This window comes from Athene noctua, chromosome 13 (assembly GCF_965140245.1).
Source record: "Athene noctua chromosome 13, bAthNoc1.hap1.1, whole genome shotgun sequence".
Taxonomy (NCBI): Eukaryota; Metazoa; Chordata; class Aves; order Strigiformes; family Strigidae; genus Athene; species Athene noctua.
Genome location: NC_134049.1, coordinates 7,943,502 through 7,967,255, shown reverse-complemented (window position 1 = coordinate 7,967,255; position 23,754 = coordinate 7,943,502). Strand labels below are relative to the sequence as shown.

The 23,754-nt window shown below is 46.8% G+C and overlaps 1 protein-coding gene across 4 annotated transcripts in view; it reads right to left on the bottom strand.

Annotated features, from left to right (window-relative positions):
- Window positions 1-309: 309 nt before the first annotated feature.
- The window catches only part of NTRK3 (neurotrophic receptor tyrosine kinase 3), a 215,758-nt gene continuing 192,313 nt past the window's right edge, over window positions 310-23,754 (bottom strand). For 2 of the 4 annotated variants that reach the window (XM_074917205.1, XM_074917206.1), the window contains 2 exons: window positions 4,025-4,183; window positions 310-1,172 (listed from right to left, as the gene is read on the bottom strand). In XM_074917205.1, the coding sequence (XP_074773306.1) occupies window positions 987-1,172; window positions 4,025-4,183 (345 nt within the window). In that variant the 3' untranslated portion in view covers window positions 310-986. Of the gene's footprint in view, window positions 1,173-4,024; window positions 4,188-7,912; window positions 7,945-21,405; window positions 21,481-22,948; window positions 22,955-23,754 lie in introns of all 4 variants that reach the window. The other 2 variants (XM_074917204.1, XM_074917203.1) reach the window with 2 other exon arrangements.

Sequence of the window (23,754 nt, the reverse complement as noted above, 5' to 3'; positions counted from 1 at the left end):
CAGCCCTGGCAGCAGCCAGCATGGGGCAGGAGGGAGGTGTGGGTCAGGCCGGCTCGCAGTCTGTGGGAGGGCGGCTGGTTCCCGGTGTGTTTTACCCGTAGGTGCCACAATCCTTTGACTGTGTGTTCGAAAGCCTTGAGTCTATACATTTAAGAATCAGCAAATTAGAAAAATTGTCCTGAAATGTTGGAGGGAGGAAAAAGGCAGGAGGAAGAGAGGGATGGGGAGGGAGGGAGGGAGGGAGGGAGGGAGGGAGGGAGGGAGGGAGGGAGGGAGGGAGGGAGGGAGGGAGGGAGGGAGGGAGGGAGGTAGAGAGGGGGTTGTAAAAGAGAGTTCATCCAGGGGCACTGCCCTGGTCTTGAGCCCATCACCTGCAGGCTGGAAAGGAGGGAGGAAGGCAAGGACGAAAAGGGAGAACTGATTTCACATATTCAGTGCATATCATACAACCAGGGCAAGGCTTTCCTCCCGGGGCTCCTACCCAGGATGGCATCGCTGCCGTAGCCAGTCTAGAGCCCTGCCCAGCAGCCCGAACCATACTCACAGCAGCGTTACAATCCACTGCTTCATTGCTCGGGGAAAGATACCTTCTCCTTTCTTTCTCTTTTTTTTTCTTTTTTTTTTTAATTATATATATCTTTTTAAGTACTTTTTTCTCTCCTTTTTGTTTCTCTTTTTTTTTTTTTTTTTAAAGTCTTACAATTTTCTGTAACAGCAGCTTCTTTCTGTATTGGTGTGGAAGTTATATATAGAGAGATATCTATAAATATATATAAGCCAAACTGCCTTACAGGTTGTTGTTTTGTGAGATTTTTTGTTGGTTTGCTTCTTGTTTTGTTTTGTTTTGTTTCAGTGTTGTATGTGTAGCAGGCACTTGAGTTTATATGAAGATGTTTGCTTGGGGGCTGAGGGGCAAAGGACTTGGGAGGGGGAGAAGGAAGGAAGGACGGAAGGAAGGAGCAGGGACTTTCGACAAGTGGCCACTGCTAGCCAAGGATGTCCAGGTAGATTGGTGTGGCCTTGCCCAGAGCATGAAGGATCTTGTAGATCTCCTTGATGTTGAGCCGTTGCTGAGGTTCCCTCTGCCAGCAGCCCAACATGATGTCGTAAACCTCCTTGGGGCAGACTCGAGGCCTTTCCAAAACTCGGCCTTGGGTAATGCACTCGATGACCTGAAAGAAAGAAGAAGAGTTGTTGAACACCAGTTAGGCAGTTCCTGGAGGATGTCCTGTCCCAGCTACTCCTTGGCTGATGTGGTACTGTTTAGTGAATGAGAGTGCTGAGAAGCCAAGAGATCTGCAGATCCTCAGCACTCAACTGTTTGTGTGTTGTTGATGATAATTTTACAGGGAAATGTTTGGCTCCAGCTGCAGTCTTGCAGTTCCCAAAAATCTTCTCAATTTGACACCTACCTGCCTCAATGCATTCTCCAAACAGGAGGTCACAATCAATTGAAATGAAGTTTTAATTTATGTCAGCTTTTCCTGCTAATTGAAGAAGGACATAAAAGTCTTAAAATCCCCAAACTAAACTAATATTTTGCACAGCTGAAATTATATTTTTCTTCCCTGAAAATCAAGAAGCCTTCCCTTTGCAAAGCCCAGGAGAGTTCAGAACATCTTTTCCTACCTCCATCTCTAAGGGCATTTTTGCCTCATTTTGACATAGAAAAGCAGCTGAAACAATGAAATTTCATCTTAAATCACATCTGTGATGGGGGAAAAAAATTTGCAGTGCTAACACTCCCTGCTGGGTCAGGCCAGTGCTGCTAATGAGAGAAATGTGAGCTCTTGGATAGCATTAAAGTCTCTTCAGAGGGATGCCATTGGAAAGGACTCCCCTAAGTGTCTATTTGTATTTTGTTCACCAGAGGAATAGAGGCAAAGGGAAGGGAGGTATGATTTGTCAGAGAGCTGCTATTACCACCTGGCCTCCTTGGTTGGAGTTGAGGAGTCCCAGCATTGCAGTGTGCAGGTGACCTGCCACACTCCGCAGATAAACACAGATCCCAAGCAGTGTGTTGAGGGAAGTCACCCAGCAAGGGGTGTTTGGAATTTATCATTTATGAATAGTAATGGACCTGCCACACAGCTCAACGGATACTTATCACTTTGCCTTTTTGCATATAAATACAGAGGGGACAGATTAGGACCTGCTGAAGGCAGGAGGAAGACACAGCATGCAGAGAAGCCTGCACTGCCATAAAGCTGCTGACTGCTGGGAGGAGGTGAGTTATGGTTTCTGACAGGGCATCCTGGACATGCGCAGGAGCCCTGTGGTGGGCCCTTTCTCTCCCGGGCAAAGGAAGGGCATAGACAGAAGTTAATGACTGGCTGAGGTTTTCAGATGACACGGTGCCCTGCCTCAGTCCTCTGCTCAGGCAGGGTATCTTCCAGACTTGAAAAAAAACCCTGTTAAAAATGCTCTGGGGGTATAAGGCCATGTGGATGCCACAAAATCAGCCAGCAGTGATGATGCCCCACCAAGCTGGTGATTGCTCACAGTCTGGTCCTGGCAGCCTGGAGCTTGGCACAGACTCTGTTAACCTGCCTCTCCGTGGGCTCTGCAGCTGTGGCCAGGCTGCTGCTGAGGCTTGCTCTGATGCCTCACCATCCAGGAGCTGGTGGAGGTGTCAGTCCTCTTCAGCCACCCAGGTTCTGCCCACAATTGTGAAAAATGAGCCAGATGAGAGCTAATGCGGCTCCCTCGCACCAGGATAGTGTGGTTTGGTGTGGGAGTCCTCAGCTGTCAGAAGGAAGTGGGTACAGCAATAGAAAAGGGAAGGACAAGATTATTTTTTTTTTTTTCCCAGGGATGGTAGCAAAGCCAATACAGCTGCATCCGTGCAGATTTCAACCAGCCCTCCTCCCTGAAGGTTAAGGGTGACTATTCTCAGTCCTACCACCCTGCAAAGGAAACTGAGGCAGAAAGCATGGGGGAAGCTGAGCTGTCACATTCCAGCATGCCTATCACCCGCGTACAAGCTACATGTGCTCATTTATGTGTGTTTGTATTTACCCTCCCAGGGAAATGCAAGAGCAGCTCATTAAATAGCGTGACAAATAACTTCTGTCGCTGTCAATTCCATTGTTTGTGTCTAAAATGTTTGCGTGTGCTACTTTGGGATATAGTCAGGCCCCATTGAGCACACGAATGGGTAAGTATTAGAGCTGTAAAGCAACACCTTGGATTTGCCATCTCTGCAACTCACTTAATTAAGGGATCTGTATCCAGAAAGCAGAAAATGCACATTTCTCATTACAAAAGGTGAAATTTCTGAAATCCATTAGATACACAGTAGGATAAAAATGTGCAAGGTTCCCACACACTGCTATGTCAATGCATCTTGTTCCTCTTCTATAATACCCCCTGCTATTCTGAGCAAAAATCTTCCAATGCATTTCTGCTGATGTGCCTCAAACCTCAGCTCTGACACCCTGCTAATCCCAGCCAGCCTTCCCTCAACATTTTTACGGTGCAGCCGTATACTGGTGGGCTGCAACTTTTGCTATTCAAAGAACTAACAAGGACAACCCAGCTCTTTGGATTCTACCCTCAGTGAACTGGGGCAAACCATATAATCGATATCCCTATGGCAAAAAGCCCCACAGAAATGTGCCACGTGGTATATAACAGGCTTCAAACGCTTTCTCACAAACAGGAGACTGTAGTAAGAGCCCCAGTTATAGAGGAGAGCAGAGGAAATTCAGGGCATGACAGTAACTTAGATCCCAGCAGTAATTTGGGTATCCCCAGTTCTGGCAGCACCCCAAGAGTTTATCAAATGTGGCTGTTAGGGAGGTATGTCAGGAACTTAGAAAGGAGACACTAAGGATGAGCCTTCTGATTCCTGCATGCCTCAGTTTCTCCAGGTTCTAAACAGAGATAATGACACTTCTCCCATGGCTAAGCCATGGGAGTGCCAAGGAGGGGCTCTTCTATGCACATACTTCTTTGCAAGCAATCTGGAAAGGAGATAGTAAAAAGTAGAGTTTCCAGCTGAGGTGTCTCAGCACTGTTGTACCTCTGTGTTTGAGAGCTGAAACCAGGGCTGTTTCCCATATGTGAAGATCTCCCAGAGGATCACCCCGAAGCTCCAGACATCACTCTCTGTTGTGAACTTCCTGTACATGATGCTCTCCGGAGGCATCCAGCGGATAGGCAGCATGGTGTGTCCTCCAACCTGGGTGAGGGTAAAGGCACAAGGAAATCTGAGTGATGAGAGCCCCGAGGAAGGGGTCAGCCCTGACATGATGTGGGCAAACTCAGGGCCTCCCTACGAGCTACATCAACAAGTTGCTGTTCAGAAAAGCTGGGCTGGCTACTGCCTCCCCAACCGCCCATGGGTTTACCCGCCAATCCCACCTGGTTAACAATGATGGATAGGGAGTGAAATGTATCAAGATAAATGATGTCCTCTCCTCCCAAAATGGGCTTGTAAAGAAATCAAATGACAAAGTGCCAAGAGCATACTCCAGCCCTACAGTCTGATGAACCAGGAGGCAAGGCAAGAAAACAGTGTTCAGCAAAGTATTGTGCTGAGTTTTGCAGGGCCTCTGTGCTCAGAGGCATCCACCAGAAATACAACATGGGGTTTGTCCCTCTTCAGTAAGGTTTGCTAAAAGCCACGCACAGGCATCTGCACATCACCTAACTGCGTGAAAGATTTTGTGCTCATAAAACTGTGCTACAGGCCTTTTCAAAGAGTGCTTTGAATATGTAAATGACTGCAGGACCACACTGCAAAAAGGCGGTCTGTTTGTAAAGAACAGGCTCTCACAGGCAGGGATATGCCCAGCATTTAATGGAGGCAGGAAAGCCAGCCCCTTTGGAGAGTTTAGCAAAGGAAAAGCCCATGGGTGAAGCCCCATTGGGGTACACCAAGCCAGGGAAAGGCACTTTCTCAGTCAGGGTCTACCCTTCTTTAGGGCACATGACTCCAGCAGGTATACAGCAGGTTTGCAGGATACATACAAACAGTTTGAAAGCAGATGGATTTACCTTTGGATTCACTAGAGATTTCTAAACAAGTGCCTCTGAGCATGACAAGTTTTTCTCTGTTCTGTCCTTCTACATAAGAAGCACCATCTGTGGGGAAATAGCTAATTGATAAGACCAGCCGGTGCTGGAAGCAGTATGGCTGCAAGTCTCCAGCACTCACTTCTGCCGAGGGTAAAGTGTCTGAGGTTTTAGTGGTGATGAGAAAGAGCACTTTTGTGGCGCTGCTTGGAAGACTGCTTGTCTCATTACCGGCACCAAAAAAAACAAGTGCTACTAACTTTGTAGCACTGCAACTGAATCAAACAGGCAGAAATCTCCCTGGTCCTATGAAGGATCAGGTGAGAAGGTAGCTGGTATCTGGGTTTCCAGCGTATGTGTGGCTATTCAAAATAATGAGATTGTTGTGCTCACTTGGATGAAAACATTTTCTTGTACAAACAAAAGCTCTCCTCTGAGCTGCCAGTTTTCCCAAGCTGCCACAGGTTTCTTTGCCTGATTAAAGCAGAACCAGCGTGGAGAAGGGTCAGTACAGACACACTGCAGTGTTTGGAAGCAAGTGCTGGGGAGGTGTGTTGGAATAGGGTGTGAAATGGGTGTGATGCTTAGCAGGCTTTCTGCTCAGAGGGTGCGAGTCAGACTTCAGGGGTTTGACAAAATTTGGACTCAGGCTTGCAGTGTTGTACTCTGAGTTCTGCAGAGCGGTCCTTTTCCAAACTGAAACAGACCCCTCCTCACAAAAGAGGAGTTTTTAAAGTCTCAGGGACATCTTTCTTTCCTAAGCACAGAGGTGCTCAGAACGGTGATGCATGAGGATAAAAAGCTCATTGCTGCTCTACACCTCCTATTTAGAGATGGCTTGGCTGGTGTGTCCTCAGCATGCTGCTCTGAACTCCCAAGAATATTCTTCCATAGTGGAAATTGAAATATGTTTTTCTGGTTTTGTTCCTTTGAAACCCTGGCTGCAAATTTAGCTCTTTCCTGCATTCCCAGATTTTACAAGTTGCTTTTCCTTCTTGTGAAGGGCTCTGAGGAAATGTTATCAACAAAACAGGACATACATCAAACTTGATTGTTGCAAAAACTGTTTTGTGCTAATGTTTATTTTATTCTCCTTTAAGTAGCACTAACTCTTCAGATTTCCAGCAATCTCAAAATGATTACATATTGCAAAGCTCTCTACATTTGCAATATCTTGAATCTTGCAGGATCATTTGAGATTACAGTTAGTACAATCTACTGAACACAGTTAACTCCCTCTTGAACAGGTCTTACAGCAGTTCAGAATCTACGAGCCAGGTCCTCAGCTTACACAAACAGTATTACAGCAGTACTGTTTGAATGGGAGGGCCCTGATTTACACCACTTGAAGATCTGGCCCTGAAAGCAGAGCAGAGAAGCCAGTAGTCCCATCTCAGTTCTAATAAGCTAAAATAACATTGAGGTCTTTGGTCTACTATAGACACATGCTGGCGAAGAACTGCTGGTAAAGTGACATACACAGTCAACGGTTGTCCCAAGGATGTGACAACACAGTTTTGGCTTAGCTCATATGGTGGAGTCCAGGGACTACCAAAGCATTCCTCCCAGCCCTGTATGTCATGCAAGACATGTCTTTTACTAAAAAATTAATCCGGTAATAATTAATAATCAAATCAATTTTAGGGGAAAAAAACCCCAAGCAATGCCCAGAAATGTGTGGATCCCATAGCTCAGTTATGGTCATCGATAAGAAGGTTGTTCTTTGCATCTCAAACAAGGTGCCACATTTCTAAGTGCAAATGTTAAGTCCTGCACTTACTAACTAGCTATACGCTGAACAGACATCAATTAAACTGTACCATAAAACCACTCCAATGTCTAGCCTAGCACACTATTACATTTTAAAGCATCGCCTTTGACTAAACCTTACTGCTTCCCTTGCAAATTGATTAGGATTAAAATTCGCATTTCACAGATGAGAAAACAGATGCAGGAAGGCAGGAAAAGTCCCTGCTCTGAAGCTGTATAGTAAGTGAACACTAAGTCGAGTCTTCCTGGTCTGCAGTCAGATATACTTTGTTATTTGCTGATGTAGCAAAATGATTTAGAGCTGAGCACACAGGGATTGTGCTACTGATGCTGTAGGAATCAGAGTGTGTCCAAGGTGACAGAAATCCTTTGCATAACATGTAGTGGCTGTGAATTGTGTTATGCCACTGTAGATTTGCACGTGATTCCCATAGCTACATGCTTCTTTTCCAGGACCAGCCATTGCCAGAAGCATAAAAGCAAGATGATACTCTTAAATCAGGCTTAAAAAAAAAAAAAAAAAAAGATGCTGGTTTGTTTTTTGGTTTTTTGGTTTTTTTTATTTTGCAAAGCTAGTTTACATGGCATGTCCTTGGCTTTGGAAATAATCGTTGTCACATCTTTAGAGAGAGGCTGAAAGTTTATTTCAGCTAAGCCTCTCTGTTTGCTCAGAACTGGGCCTGACAGGTTTCAGAAATAAGTGACCATGTAGGACTGATGCTTGTGGGAAGCATGCTACTTCTGAGTCTTTTCTAAAACAGTCGTGTCATCCTCCCACACCATCTTCCTCCATTTCCACCTTCCTCCAATTCCCAGCCATCAAGCAGGTTCATCTTCTAAAGACCCCTAGGGGTGAAATGTCCTCAAACAGTGGCGTTGCATCATCTTCCCTGGAGACACTCCACAACCTGGAAGAGGGATTTGTGTTCAAGCAAATAAGGCAAGCAAATCCTCTTCTGTTCTTCTCTTTAAATCCTATGATGCTGCCAAGTTTGCCCTTTCTCCTTGTTATTTTAATGCTTCATAGACCTGCAGACTGGCCTCTTTATCCCATTGCCATGGCTGTCTAGCTTTGCTTGACATTTTTAGCTCTCAACTTTTTCTCCCTAGATCAACTCCCTATGCCCACACTGACATGTTATTCCCACTGCTTTGCTCTTTCAGTTTGCAGTACTGTCCTGGTAATAAATAGAACAATCAGTGCATAACCTCTGAGCGGCCAAAGTTTCCTTCTTCTGTCTCCATTTCAAGATCGCAGTATCACCTACTCATTTCCATGCCTTTCTAATGGATACTCTCAAGTGCACGACCTGGTCTACAGCCACACGTTTCTAATACTCCAGGGCACCTGGCCTCTGCTCTGAAACCTCATTACACATCCAAGCCCATAGACTTGCAAGATAACCAGCCACTCCCTTTGAGCAGCTTATTGCTATATTAGATATGAACCTCGGGGAGCTGGGGGAGGTTCATGAAAGGCCAGCGTTAATGGCCATTAGGGAGAGAGATAATTACTTAATGCTAGTACCGCACTTTGATGATGTAAAGCTATATAAGTGCTATGTACAAGTAGATATTATAAGGCTTGAGGTTTGTCTGGCTACCAAGGAAAGCTGGTGTCTGGGGAAAAAATTCTCCTTGTCCCAGCTTTCTGAATGACATCCAGCTGATTAGAAAGGGAAAAAAATTACATCTCCAATGAGTTTGACAGTACAGCAGCAGGTAATGGAGCAGCAGTGCTCAGTAAAGACTGTGCAATATATCCAGTTTCGGCCACTAACAGAGATACCATGGAAATAAAAAACAGAGTAGCACTGAAAAACCCTCATGAGAACTTTGGGCTGGTGGGAATCCAGATACTAACACGTTAAAGGAAGCTCTTGGCAGGCAGCCTGGTTTTCCCCCTCCCAGCTCACATCCCAGCTCCAGGGCTGTAGCCCAAAGTAGCATTCACTGGGTCATCCTCTCCGTGCTCACAGCTGAAGGTTGCTCCGTGGATCTCAGCTAAGAACGGAATTTGGTCTATCGCATATTCTAAGGCTGTGTTTTATTTTCCTTTTTGTGCAGTTTCCTTCCCAACTTTGAAATAAAACAAAAACTAAATCAGTGCTTTTGTTTTCCATGGTCATTTGACAGCTTTCTTCCTGTTCCTGGTATACTTCAGGGAGGCTCTGCTCCTGCTCCTGCCCTGGGAAAGTCACAAGAATCAGGGTAGGTGTCTTCATATGGTGCACCATTATTCGAACTTCACTTCTTTCATGTGCAGGAAGCTGAGACATTTGAGCTTGTACAGAATCCTGTAGCAGTAGTGGAGACCTTGGCACCACTTCTCTCCAGGAAAATCCACTCAACACTCAATACACTCGACCTAGTGATAAGACACACATTCTCCGATTGCTGTCTCTGTTCCTGCTGCTGTAGGTAGGGATGACCTAGGATCTTCTTTAATTGCAGACCTGGCTGTCATCCCAGACTGGGCTGCACCAGAACATATGTCCTTTAGACCTCAGCTCTAGGAGCTGGATGATCCCTGGAAGATATTTAGCTCTGAACCTTCCCCCAGCAGCCAGATGTATGTCCCCATCAGGACACATTGATTCCTGTTGCGGGCAGGATGTGTTATTCAATAGTTCTGGACAGCCTTGTATGAATAAGAGCCACAGGTGGCTGGGTCACCTGAGAGGACACAAGGGCAAAACAAAAAAGCAATGCAAGCAAGAAGCAGGAAAAGCTTCTCTGGCTAAGTTGAGCTCTTGGAGAAAAACAACAAACAAAACTGATGTAGATCACGCCTTTGTGATTTGAAGTTTGTCTCAGATCAGGTTAAGGCATGAGAAGATGGCTTCTCAGGGGCGAAGCAAAAGGTGGCATGTGCTCATGGCTGGGGATCCGGGAGGAGACACTTCTTCCCTGCCTTCAGTGCTGGATCCAGCAGCACTGAGAGATGTCTCCCTATCAGATGTGCCTGTATTTTGCCTGTGTGAGTCCTGAGAGATTCCTGGGCACCTTTTCCAAAGCAGAGGGATTAACTCTGACATGTCAGACAGAGCTGAGCTTTGCTGAACATTAGCTGTCCCGCACTTCATAGTTTTAACTGCCACCTTAATAGGCTCTTAAATACCCAAGCAGTTTACATCAGAGGTAGCTGAATTAAACTACAAATTGTGACTGGATGCAATTCCCAAATAGCTCACCTGTAATTTGCTTTCATCTTATCCAGAAAGAAAGGTGCTAGCTATATCTGAGACTGCACCATTGCTGGAATTACTCTGGGCTCAAAAAATCCCCACGGTGTTCTCCTGACTGAAAAACATCATACATTCAGGCTGTACCAGCCCCCTGGCTGAGCCTATGCTAAAGTGATTCAGAAGCCACCACTGCAAACCCTTGGCATAGCCCTGTCCTCGCCTTCAGGTTTTGTGCCTTTGCTGTCGCTGCCGCCATAGCCAGCGCTGAACATGAGCTTAAAAACAGCCAGCAAACAACAAAGAGCTTCCACTGAATATTTCAACTTACTTGACTTACTGTGTCCTTGCCATGCAGCACTCTGCTGTGTATGCTCCATCTTGCTGGGAATGGTAGATCTGATCCTCTCCTAACCCTCGCTTTCTGCACCCACCACCTCTTCCACTGCAGGCTCTGGCAGTCCCGCAGCGTGGGGCTGGCTGTCTGCTCCTCTGCATGCCAGTGGCGACAACTTGCAGGGGATCACAGAAGGGTTTTGGAGATTTACAGAATGCACAAAGCAACCTGTACCTGTTTCTCCTACTTGCACGCAGCTGTGCTGGGTGTCCCCACCTTGCCCAAAGCTGGGGAGATTCAGGTCACCTGCTGCCAGAGGGGAGAGGGTTGGGCTTACCCAGAGAGAGCATGGGGAAAGGAACCAAATGTCCCTGTCGTGAGGTGATGTAAGGAGCCAGATGGACTTGCTCAGGAGCAGGAAAGACTGACCAGGCAGGGTTAATGTGAAACTGAGACAGGGTGAGACCTTCCTGCTGTCAGTAGGACTGTTCAGCAAGGGACTGTTTGTTCCCCCCAGATGCACAAACTGTGGTTAAACATGAGTCTAAAAATAAAGCCTCCCATTGACATTGTTTTTCCTTACTTCATTTAACAACCTAGTTGCTTTATGACCTGCAATTCTGAATCACGTCGAATCAAGCGGTGTAATTTGCTAGCAGGGACAGCGGCCTTTCTCCCCCTTCCCCTCCTCTCTGCTCCACAGAGTGTGTTGTAATCCCACGGTTTTCAGCATTCCTAATGAGCCATTAACAAGCTGCCAATTACTTATGCAGATGAGGGGGGGCAGACATGGAGGGGTGGCTGTAGCTAGAGGTAAATTCTGCTACCTCAAAACGGCCTGAGATAAATCACTGCAGCTCTAAGAGCTGCCTGTACCCAGGAGTCCTCTCAGTTATATTATCTGCCATCTAAAAATGCCAGAGGTAATGCAGAGGATGGTTAAGAAAAGGCAAACAGAGGAGTAATCGCACATATATTTTTAATTATGTTTGCCAATAATCTATTTGGTATGCTCCTTACCACAATTCACCCCTCCCCTTTCTTTCCAGACTCAAAGCAGCAGCACCCATTGCTATGGAAGGGCTGCACAACCAGCCTGCAGAGGAACAAAGGCCAGTTTCTCATATTCTGATAGGTAAATGCTCCAAAAGCCACGATCTCCAACACCAGGACATAAACTGTGAGAAACTCCAGCCATGCCTCGTTCAGGTGGGAAGATGTGGGAGCAGAGCAGCTGTAGTTTTCAAAGCCCCTCGTGAAGAGGTCGAGGCCACCACCAGGTCCTAAATGCCTGTCCTAACAGTTGATGCTAGAGCCTTGCCAGGTGAAGGAGAGGTGACCAGCTTCAGATGTGCTGGGCCACCTACTGAAAGCTTCTTGTGGTCCACAACAACAAGACCCCACAGTAGGATCTCAGACAGCCAAGGAAGGTGGTAGGGCTGGGGAAAGATTTGCTGTTGGGAGACCCAGTGGCTTCCCAGGGGTCTCACTGGTTGGCACTGGACAGCTGTGCAGAGGGGGTGCATGCAGATGGTGACCTCTGCAGTCTTCTGCACCACAGCCGCAACGTGGGCACCACATGGGGGCTGTTCAAACGCTACCAACTAAGCCACTTTTCTCCTGGTCACTGCCCAGATAATAGCAGAGGCTGGGAAGGCCACTAAACCTGTTCAAACTACAGCCATCATATAGTTTCTCAGGCACCATATGGATTTACCAATTTGTCTCCACCAGGCTGGAGACTCTTGCACCACACCACAATTTTTTTTAGGACAGGCTTGCTCAGAGACACACAATACCCATGAAACAGCACCGCTGTCGGCTGGTTCCAACTTCAAAGGAGATCTGTAGTCTGCAAGGACTGCATGCGCCAACAGAAATTGCCCATGACTGATCTGCATTATCATTTTGCAGTGAGCTGGTAATACTACAAGAAGTGTTTAACAGCTCAAAAGCTAATCAGATAGAGACTAAGTTAAACCAACACGACGCAAGAAATGCGTCCATCAGGATTCTGCTCCTTCGGCAACACAGAGAATGAAAATCAGCTCAGTTTCTGGATTCAGAATGTAGGAAGAAGATTTGCCCAATAAATCTTAACCTGGTGATATAAAAACAAAGTCTCAAAATGGCTGAGAAATGCAGCTTATGAAATAGGACCACTAAAGCACTTGCATGTATGATCACGCTATGCTAAAATGCTTTCAGATTGGTATCTCATAATCTCCCCTTCCATTGTCCCTCTCTCTCTGTCCTGACAGTGACTCCCCTCTGGGTAACCAATAATGCTCCATCTTTGTCTGCAGCCAGAGCCATTCCTGACTGACGACTATACATGATTTAGATAAGGCTCCATTACTTAACTTCTGGATGCTGGATAATCAGTTCAACTGCCTTGGCATTAATCATAATAATATTCAAAATTCATTAGGCTAGATTGTTTGGAAATCTATTTCTTGTTAATGTCAGATTCACTGAGCATAGGCCTGGCAGCATACAGACAGAAATTTAATACAGCGCAGGGTATGGGAAGTCCCTATAGAAGCAGTCCATTTCTTCACGTGCAGCTGGACTGTGATCTGGCAACTCCTGTCTGGTTTGTCATTTCTGAATCTTGTCAAGAAGCAGCGACAGTGTGAGCATGCTGCCTGCTTGTTGAGCAAAGCACATCTATAGAAACATGAGTATGGAGTTTTTAAGGGGGAAGGTTAGATGCTCAGATCTGTGCCCACAAATCTCAATAGTATCGTTTGTATCTAAAAACTGGGCGCTCAACACGGAGACTTTTATGCGCAATCATGGTATGGAGGTACAAAAATCCAAAGTCTTTTTAAAATAGAAATCTGTTCCTTGCTTTCCTGAAGACTTGCAGTACGTTAAATTAGAGGATGGGGCCTTAGTGCTTTACCAAGATGAAAAACTTTCAGCAATAAAATAGCTGATGGTTCCTTTTAGCCAGTTTCCTGTAGGCCAATTGAGGACAGTTCCCAATGGCTTCCTAATGTTTTATTTGGCCTGTTTAAGCACTTTGGGTGATGGTGCTTTCCTTCAGGTACAAGTTCTCACCCTCTAGTTGAACAGTGTTTTCTCAGCAGGGAAACAGCACAGAAATATAGAACAACTTCAGAAGATGCATACGCTGTCTCTGCTAATGCAGGCAGCGCAGGCACAGATGGCATCTCAGGCAAACACATTGCAAGCCGTGTTAAAATAAAGAGCTCATCATCGGAGGCTGCAGTGTCACACCTACTAATGATGTGATTAAACTCATCAGTGCCGGTGGGAAAGCTGTGCCAGCTCTGGCACTGCTGAATGAAGAGCTGCATTTCACAGCAGCGGCAATCCCCACCGCCCCTGCCACCCAGGAGTTAGGCTACTGTAGAGACACTTTGAATATATGATGCTAATGGCTAAACTTCCTGAGACCTAAACTAGGGGAGGTTGTCTTGGACGTGCCCGAAGCAGCCCTGTCCAAAGGTGGTGCGGCACGCAGAGGCGATGCTGCAGACGGTGACAACAGCCAAAGAGGGACCAGGGCAGGAGAAGAGAGCGGCTGCATCCATCTGCACACAGCTGGGATGGGGGGGGGGGGGGGGGGGGGGGGCAGCAGCAGCACTGGGAGGTGGCTGAACTAAAACCAGCGATGCCCAAACTGGTGGCACGTGCAGAAGGTGAGGCTGGGGTTTGTCTGCAGGATTCTGCTGGAAAACAAGCTAAACTTGAAAATTTGAAGGAATCAGGCATTGCATCCTCTTCTACTCTATTTTTCCACCTGAGACCCTCTGTGCATGGAAGTTTCCTCCATTCTTTATCAAGTTTTCTGGATGCCCTTGAGTAGGACAGAGCTGCTGGAGTCCCATGCATTTTAACCACTGTGTTAAAATTCTTTCTCCTTTATTTAGCCAGGAGCGTAAATAAATAAGCAAACCCACAAACACAGGAACCTGATTCCCAGATGCCATTAGAGCCCTTGAACACTAAGTGGCCATCGCAGATATCGCTAGCTGCCTTCTGCTCCCCTTCCCTGTAGCCAGACAGACACTCCACCCCGATGAGCCTCGCTGGGACCATTTCACAACCCAGCACCCGGTAGAACACATCTGACTGGTTTTGCCTTAATATAGGACTGCTTCTAGGTGGTCAGCTCTCCAAACTGGGTGAGTTTTCCTAGAGGAGTGTCTAGCCACCAGCTCTCCATTAGGGTTAGCCACGAGAGGAAGGACGGAAGGAGAAATGAGTCTAAAGAAACCGCTAATGTTCTGCAGTGTCTGATAGGATGAATGACCCCTGCAGACATATGCTGAGCAGACAGGACAGTCCTCAATTATGTCATTGCTGGAGCATTTACTTCAAGGAGAAACGTGACTACAAATGCTGGGCTTAAAGCCTTGGCTGGCTTCGCTGCCTCTGGGTAAGCTGCTCTAGTCCAAGAGCGTTAGGTATGTGTATGCAGCATGCACAGGCAATGACATGCATGTCTGCGTAGGAAACAGCTTTACAGCCCAAAGAGTAGAGCTGAAAAAAAACCCAACCCAACTATTAAATGTCATTTTTGCCCTCTTTCCTTTGTGAGAGGGGATTTGCTAAGGTATTGATGGGTGCCAATCCATATATCCCAGTGAGCAACCTGCAGCCTCCCTCAGGAAATCACGAGCAAATCTTGCCTACATGATGGAATTTTCTTGCTTGCCACACTGATTTTCCCCAGCCTCATCCTCACCGCATTATCCCTGTGCTAACTACTATATTCTTCTCTCAACATTTTCTAACCTTCAAGCTCACAACTTTACAAATATTTGCAATCAGATAGCACATGTCCCCACTCTGGTCATACTTTAGACAAACTATTTACATACAGCTCGTTCTATCCTCAGCAATCAATTGCTACACACTGTCTCTGTTTCTGCTGCACCTCTCCAGAAGCTGTCGACCTTACGGATACTCTTTGTGTGGCTTAAGTGACATGTGGCTGTGTAACTAAAGAGTATTTAAAATAATGATTGCTGTAGAGGCAGACATTTTGCTCTTTGACTTGTGTTCTTTACATGGATGGCTTCAGAACAGCATTTGTTTCACTGGCACAGTGAAAGCCACAAGCTTGCTGGGGAGCTGCTACCCCACAAGGGACTGTGCTTGGTTCGAAGAGGACAGGGTTTATAAAGACAAAATGCAGCATGGCCTGGGCTGGGCAGAATCTCACTTTACAATGATACTTGCTGTATATTGATCAGAACTGGCTCAGTGCTTTATTAGCCACCTGAGAGGTGAGATGAGCTGCTACTGGAATTTGTGCTTGATAATCAAAGTCATTTGTCATTCTTCAAAATGCTCCATGAGTAGATGTTTGATTTGGGTACCTGTGAAAAACAGGACAGCAATCCAGAGCAAGAGGCAGGGAGTCAGCCGGCACAGGTAGAGTGTCCTGCTGACCACCCCCTGTTCCTGATTCAGGGGGCATCTCCGCTGCAGCATCCCATCTGGCCCCATGGATACCATCCCACGGGGCAGGACCCAGCAGCTGTGCAGCTCTTGGCTCAGCAGAGTCCTCCACCACTGGCAAAGCTCTCCTTGGTGAGGCCTGGAGAGCAGCAGCCGTTGTTGCCGTTCAGCCCCCAGCTGCCTGGTGCACAGAGCTCCCTCAAAGCCCTCCTTTCTCCTTTGGTTTTCCCTGATTTCCTAGACAAACTGCTCTGGGTTTTGTTTTTTTTTTCCTTCCCTCTCACTGACAGGTACAGGTGGCCTTGCTGCCCTCTCCTTGCACCACCCCTATCTTGAATTTTAAACTATTTAACAGCTTTAAATGCACCTAATGAGGTTTCAGTCTGCACTTTGCTGCCATCCCTCTCCTCTGACACCAGGAAGAAGAGTGGTTCGGAAAACCTATTGCGGACTTCACTGCGTTGGAGATCTAATTACATGGTAACTGGTGACCTTGTAAGTACAGGGTAATCTGCTGTGTAATACCAGGGTAAATTATCCCAGTACTTCTGTCTTCTCCACTGCAGCCTTCTGTAGAGATGGAAATAGAGCCAGTTAAACGGTAATTAATCTCTGAACCATTTGACACTCACCCAAGCCGGTGAGGAGTAACCAGCAGAAGCCCTCTGGCTCTGCACAGGGCAAGGGACTGGCTCAAGAGCCATCACTCTGGGAGTGTCTGGTGTCACCTGGCCAAAGCAGGGGCTAATTTGTCACCCAGCCTCTCCGGGGGCCAGCTGCCTGGGGCAGTGGGTATGGGCTGCTTCTCACAGCTGGATGCAGCTGTCTCCTGCCTGCCCTTCGTTAGGCATCGCTTATTCAGAGGGACACATCCAGAGTCATCTGTAGGAGGAAGGGGGCAACCAGGGGCATGTGGATACCCGAGAGGAACAGACAGGCACTTGCCCTGTCTGCATTAGCAGGATGGGGCCAGAGGTTCAGAGCGGCTCATCCATGATGAGGGTGAGCTGTCTGGAGCTCTCCCTGACCCTCACTGTGAGGGAGGTGCATGGGAATGGCAACGCTTTCCTCTGAAACCATCCAAACCATCCAGGCACAGCCCCAGGCATCCACCCTGAAAAACTCCAGGCAAAGCAGCTGAGAGACCCGCTTTCTCCCTACCATGCTAACAGCCTGTCACCCCAGGGCTGGGGGCCACCTGGGTGACCCCAGGTACCTTTATGGCAACAAAATATATTTGCGCATATTTTAGACCTGCTGACATTGCTCCCTCTGGAGAGTTTCGGGTTTTTATAGTAACCACAGTAATGATTTTCAGATTATAGACTAATAAAATATTTGAATTTCTTAGGAACATTAAGGTGGGCACTGTAGGATTCTTATGACATTTAAACAGTGCTTAAAAAAAAAAAAAAAAAAAAAAAAGAGGGGGGATTCTGAGTGCATTTCTTTTCCAAACAGGAGCACTGAAATAGAAAGTCAAAATCCCACATGCTGATACTGAGATCAGCTCTGACACCTCCCCTCTGTGCCTGTTTCACTTGAATACCTGACAAGTTAAATAAGCAAACATGGGATTGCGGTGTCCTAGTTGCAAACCTGTTTTTGGCAAGTGAGCCCTCCTCCTTAGTCACTCTGCAGCAGGGACCCAAGCTAAGCATGTATGACTCCAGTGCCATTGCCCTCTGTGGGCTGGATCACATCTAATGGGTGTCACAGAGTTTTTGCACCTCAGCCTGGACTCACCACCCCACCCATTCACTGTCCATTCTGACTAAATAACTGGACAAGACTGTAAAGCAAGCAAGACATGGGTCTAGATCATCCCATCCTTTCCACGGCACGCAACGTACACTGTGCCACAAGGCAGACTGCTGCACCAGCCCCCTTCCACTGGCTGGGTAGCAATGTCATGGTTTGGAGTGAATAAGACTGCACTGAATAAAGCAGGGGCATTTTGGAGGAGGAAAGTTGCCCCCGCAGCTCCATGGGTTGATATGGCTGATAGCTCTGTGCTTCATTTCCTAACCTGTAAAATGGGGCAATGCAACCCACTGACTTCTCAAAGATGCTGTGCAGGTAACAGCTTGTACAGTAAAGCAATAAATGAAATGGAAAAGCCTGCCAAAAAAAGGGAAAAATACTCAAATGTTTAACTCAGCGTTAGTTATACCTGGCAAAAGAGACAGAGGGTTACACAATTAATATCATGGAGAAGAATAGCAAAGAATTTCCTTTGTTCTGCGAGTACTTTTGCCTTGTACCTCAACTGGATCATACAAGATTAACGGCAGGTGATTATGTGAAGTCTGTACTACAAGGCAGAGGCAAGTGTGAACTCGGGCCTCCCCATTATCATTACCTGACCTTGCGTGTTCCTTTTTGCAACCTCAGCATTTTTTTTTTTTTTTTTGTGGATAGGATTTCTGGGTGGTTATTTTAAGAAAACTGTGTTAAATTTCTTGCTTCTGTGCCAGGTACCTGCTGTTTAACAAACGGGCAATGACTAAGCATAGACTGGAAATTAGAAGCATCAACGAGTTAAAGCAATGAGATTCTGGGACTGTCTTCCCTTAGGAGCACATTTAATAGTGTTGCTTGATTATGAAAAGGATAAATCTGATGTGATTGATGCAACAGGGGATTAGATTCGATGATCCAGGGAATCCCTTCCAGCCCTTTCCACTCCTAATGAATTTATTCTTTAAGGGCAGGGGGGGATGCAGTGCTCTACTGACTGCAAACAACATCAAAGCATGTAGATACCTGAGGATGGCTAGTGGGTCTCCATCCCTAGATTTAACCACTTCCCAACACCAAGAACATGGAGCAGGTCTCTTTTGCCTGATTCTGCCCATCCTGAACATACAAGCAGAGGTGGACACAAGGATCCTACCTGCCTCCCTCTGCATTTTCCAGCTATGGAGGACTTCCAAAATTCATGCTCCTTGAACCAGTACCACAAATGTCTCAGCTTACAGGTTCCCTATGTATTTCTAAGGTACTTACCTGTCTCCCAACACCATAATCACCATGTCCCTTGCAATCTTTTTCATGTGAATCTCCTCACTGAAGATGAGCAGGGATTATCTTTCATCAATAGGAAACTGAGGCACGGAAGGACTAATGGAATTTCCTATGGTGGCAGAGGACATTGGTAGCATGGAAGGGATCTGCTGCTCAGTCTAAACCTGGGATCTCACTGCTGGAGTCTTCTTCTCCACACACCTAACTGGGTTTTCCCTTTCATAACAGGAATAACAGAAAGTATTTTTCAGCCCTGGTCTGAGATTTTCACTGGTCTGAGATTCCCATCCTCTGTCAACCCGAGAGGACTGAGCTTAGGGTTTCTGAAGGCACAGTGCAAGTTTGTTTCAGAAGGGATGCACAGGGAAAGCAGTTATGTTCCTTTTTCCCCCTGAGTAGTTTTAATTCTTTAATTCCTACTTGCTAATAAGATAAAATGCTGCAATTTCTGCAGGATCAAATGGTGCAGGATAAGCCAAGGGAATTTATTAATTAGCATGCTTCCAGGGCTGGGAAAAAAATAATAAAAAGAAGCAACAGTATTATAGATGATAGCTATAAATATGACCCAAGCATTACCTGCCATGACATTTTAACCAAGGGGACACTGTCGTGTTATTTCTGGGCATGGCACTCTGATAGTGAATAAAAATCATAAATGAGAGGTCAAGGCTTTTTCTTTCCAAAATGTGGCTATTCACAGACACATGCTACATTTCTTCAGGGCCTGATCCTGCAAATAATACCAGGTATAGCACTTCTGCGTGTGAGTGCTCCTCTGGCTTCCCAGGGATTGCTTGGAGCAGTGAGTGCTAAGCCCAGTGGTAAGTGGTTGCAGGATCAAATTCATAGTGTGCCAAGCATTTTGGATGAAAAGAGCTATAAAGAAGTCACATATTATTATGTCACATTGCAAAGGTCAACTCCAGTATTTGTTCTGTCACAAGGACATATTGATAGGGAAAAAAATGGCGTCAGGGCACGGGGGAAAATAATTTTTTAAAAAACGCCTTCAGGGCTGAGGATACAAAATTACATCAGTGTTTAGAACTAAATTCCCATCCACACCCCACAATTCAATTTTGGCTCAGAAAGGCATAAACGTAACAAAATCACCTTTCAGTGGCACATCTTCTTATCCGCTGACATATCCCCTGTAAAATCAGTGATATCTAAACTCACGCTCCCGTGTGATTCTGGCAGCAGTCAAGAACTGCCAGAGCCCTGCTCCGTCACAGATCCCGGGAGGGCTTTGCAAGATCCACTCAGCTGCTTAACACCGTGTAGGCATTCGCTTAATCCCAGTCACTACTGGGGCTGGAGGAGTGCTGGTGATGCTAGGAAGAGGCTGGGCAGTGGGACAGCTAAGTCCTTCATCACCTGGCCAGGAGCATACACCTCCCCTAGCACTGTCACAGGGAGGTTTGAGTAATCGGACCCCAGTAATTTGTCACAGATACTTTGCAAATAGTTATGCCCATCTCTCTGGGCTTGCTGGCACAGGGAAGTTATTGAGAAATAAAGTGTGGAAGCCATCACTTTCCTGCCTTAACTTCTGAGGGGTCATAACTGCTCTGCAGACAGTGTCTTTTGGTGGATTAGCTCCATCCCCTTCCAAAACAGACTCAAGCAAAGGCTCCCCAACTTTCTGGATCAACAGAGCACTTCCTTGTGTGCAAGCAATAAAACTGCACAGGACAATCAAGTTCAGTGTTTGCCCCTCTCACAGGCTTCTTCAAGCTCACCTCCAGCAGCCTTGCAGCTTGCTGGTGGTGGTTTCTGGGATGCTGTGACAGCTGGGGACCCACTGGGCTGAGCATCCCTATGAAGAGGCTCCAGCAAGCAGCGAGAACAATAGGATGATGGTTGGCCTCTGTGGGAGGGAGGGCAGGGTGAACAGAGGTGTTACCACCCATCAGCTGGCTCACACAGCTCCCATCAGCCACCACCCTGGCAAACCCAAACTCCTTTGCACTGTCAGAGCATCAAACTCACACCAATCCCTCACTGCTGCTCCTCCAGGCAAGGGTTGGGAGCAGCAGCGGGCAGTGATGGTTGACATCCACTCAATTGAAGCTGCAAGCACCCAACCGGTCAGACACCAGGGCTGTGTCTACACTAGCAAACAAAAGGCATCAGAGCTGGCATGTGACAATCCAACTGTTCCAATGGTCTGATTTTAGTCCACGCCAATTTGACAGTGTCTAAACAACTGTTGAGAGGACAACACAAGCCAGGGACAGTCCCCAGTGAGCAGCGCAAATGCCACCCTGCTTGGAGGCAGGGAGTGGTTTAGCTGCGCGGAGACAAACCATGCTGCGCCTGCTGCCATCAGAGCCAGAGGACAGCCCACGCTGTCCACTAGAGCAGACACAGCCTAAACACCCATGGAGGAAGATTGCACTGAGGATCTCTGCATTCATTCCTTATTGTCTCACCATACAGACAAGCCCCGGAGAGTTGCTATAGTAGAGACATGTGCAGTTCCCATCACACACGAGAGCCCCTTTGCTGCCAAACGCACTAGACCCGGCCTAGTCCCAAAGCCGCTCAACCCCACGTGTCATTTCATGCTCAAGCAGCACCAGTCCCCCGTTTCAGCTGCCCCAGGGGTCGAGATCCACTCACTGTTGCAGCTGCCGGTGGTGCCAGTCTCTGTCGCTGCCACGCTGCGCTGAACTGGCCCTTCGGACGCGGCCCTTCCTGACAGTGAATGGGTGAAAACAAGGGAAGGAGACAAACAAAAGAGAAGGGAAGGGTGAGAGAGGGAGGGAGGGATGGGGGGGATGAAGCAAGGGGACAAGAAGGGAAAGGGTATGTCTTTAACCGAACCGTACGTCTTTCACTGGCTGCAACACCCCAACACTGCACGACCCTTGCTGAGAGGGTACCGGGCAGGTGAGACCCTCTGGCCCTGGTCACCACCAGTCGCACCCCACACCATCACCTGCACCAGTGCAGAGGGAGGACCAGCTGGCCAAGAGTCAAGAGGGGCTTGGTCTCCTGAAACTTCTCCTCGGACTGTGAAGCCACATCCATTGGGGGACCCAGAGTCCCTCTCCAGACAAGAGAAGTTTTAGGAGGCTTGAGTGGTTTCTCTGTTTCTGGTACTCAAGCATCCTGCTCCTTGCCCATCGCCAGCTCTCCTGGGCATGGTGCAGGGACCCATCTGCCTCTTCCAGCAGAACAAGACCCAGGCCTGATGTCTTCACTCAAGCAAGCTCAGGTTAGCCAGAGTTAAGGGCATCATTGGCCAAATGTCCCAGTGAAGCAGCTGGTACATCACCCTACATTTCCCCAAAAGTCTTTGTCCCCTGTCTCAGGTTGGGGGAGGAATTAAAAATGTCTGCTTCTGATCACCCACAAACCTGCCAGCACTTGCAAAGCTGAACCTTAGGAAGGAATAAGGGAAGCAAAATGGTGGAGCAGAAAACACAGCACTACATTTTCCTGTGTATCAAAGCAGGAAAGGTTTGGGGAATGGGAGGGAGGAGAAGGGGTAGGGATATCAGTGTGTAAATTAGGAGTGAATGACAAGCATAAGGTCTGCTGACTTTCTAGTAAGGTGTTCATGTTCCCACTGGGACAAAAAGGAGACAAAATCCCAAGACAAAAGGGCAGTTGGTGAGCTCAGTGGTCTGGGGGGAGACTTCTAGCTGTGCTATTTAGGAGCTCAGGCTGACAGCTGCCCAGGGAATACCAAAAATACGGTCTCAGGGTGTGTTCAGCTAGTCATCACTCTGGATGCCTTCCCACCCTGCACCAGGGGTGAAAACTGAGCTGCTAAATGTAGCCCACAGCTCATTCTGCTTAGGGAATTGCCCCATGACTGACTGACTCACCTCCCTTCCCAAAAAGTTGAGGTAGGAAATGGGTGGCGGAAAGGCTTGGAAAATTGTTTCATGATGGTTGTTTAAATTGCCTCTCCATTACAATGTTACAGTTGGGGAAAAAGAAAAGAGGGATCTATCGCATAAAGCTGCATCATAAAGCCAGCTGTGGCAGAGGTATGGACACTGGAAAGAAGCAGAGCAAATGAAGTCATCCAGCAGTGGAAAAAAACCATCAATATAATATAGTGCAGAACAAAGCAAATTCTACCTCAAACACGGAGCTGAAAGAGAAACATCTTCCTCTGTCAGATCTATTACCATGCATTTATTCCAATAACAAATAGCTAACACAGAGAGTAACCCAAACCTGATTTATTCCTCTATCTAAGTAAATATGAAGAGGCAGACGAATCTGACTGTAAAAACCACTGATCTCATATGTTTTCCTTGTATGTAGTCAAAAAAATGGGAGTGGAGTTTCTGCCTTGCTGCCAGGGGATGCTGGCAAAGCATTGAGCTATAGATATTGTATCTTGTCACTAATGACTGCAGGGAACTAAAAGGGATTTGGATTTTTTAATGCTTCACATTAATTGATAATTTGGTCTCAGAATCCACAGTGGAACACAGGATTTGCTATATTGGATCAGTCTAGTGGCCCATAAAATCTGGCGTCTTGCCTCAGTGATGCTCAGAAAAATTGTCATCCAGTGTCTTTGCTATAAGGTTGCTGGCCATTTCTGTAAGGCCATGCAATTGAAAGAGATGAAAGGTATTTTTGGCCTGCACAGCAAGCCTCTTTAAAACCCTGAAACATGGTTTTGGCAGGGCTCTTTTTTTTTTTTTTTTTTTTTTTTTTTTTTAAATGCAAGGAAGAAACTCTGTAACTATTTACAAACCTTTTCAACAGACAGGCTGCTGGTTTTCCTCTTGGTCACCACAGCCCAAATAGTGAGAAGGTGAAATTGTGTTTTCAGAGGGCAAATAAGAACATGACTGAGGCCAGAGCAGGGGAGATGTCTTGTACTGAGCAGAACAATATTGATTAGGCAGTGTAAAGATTTCCCTCACTAATTCCTTTAGCAATTTTATCATGTGTTGCTCACATAATTGGATGGGGAAGAGAGAGGTGGAATCACTTAAG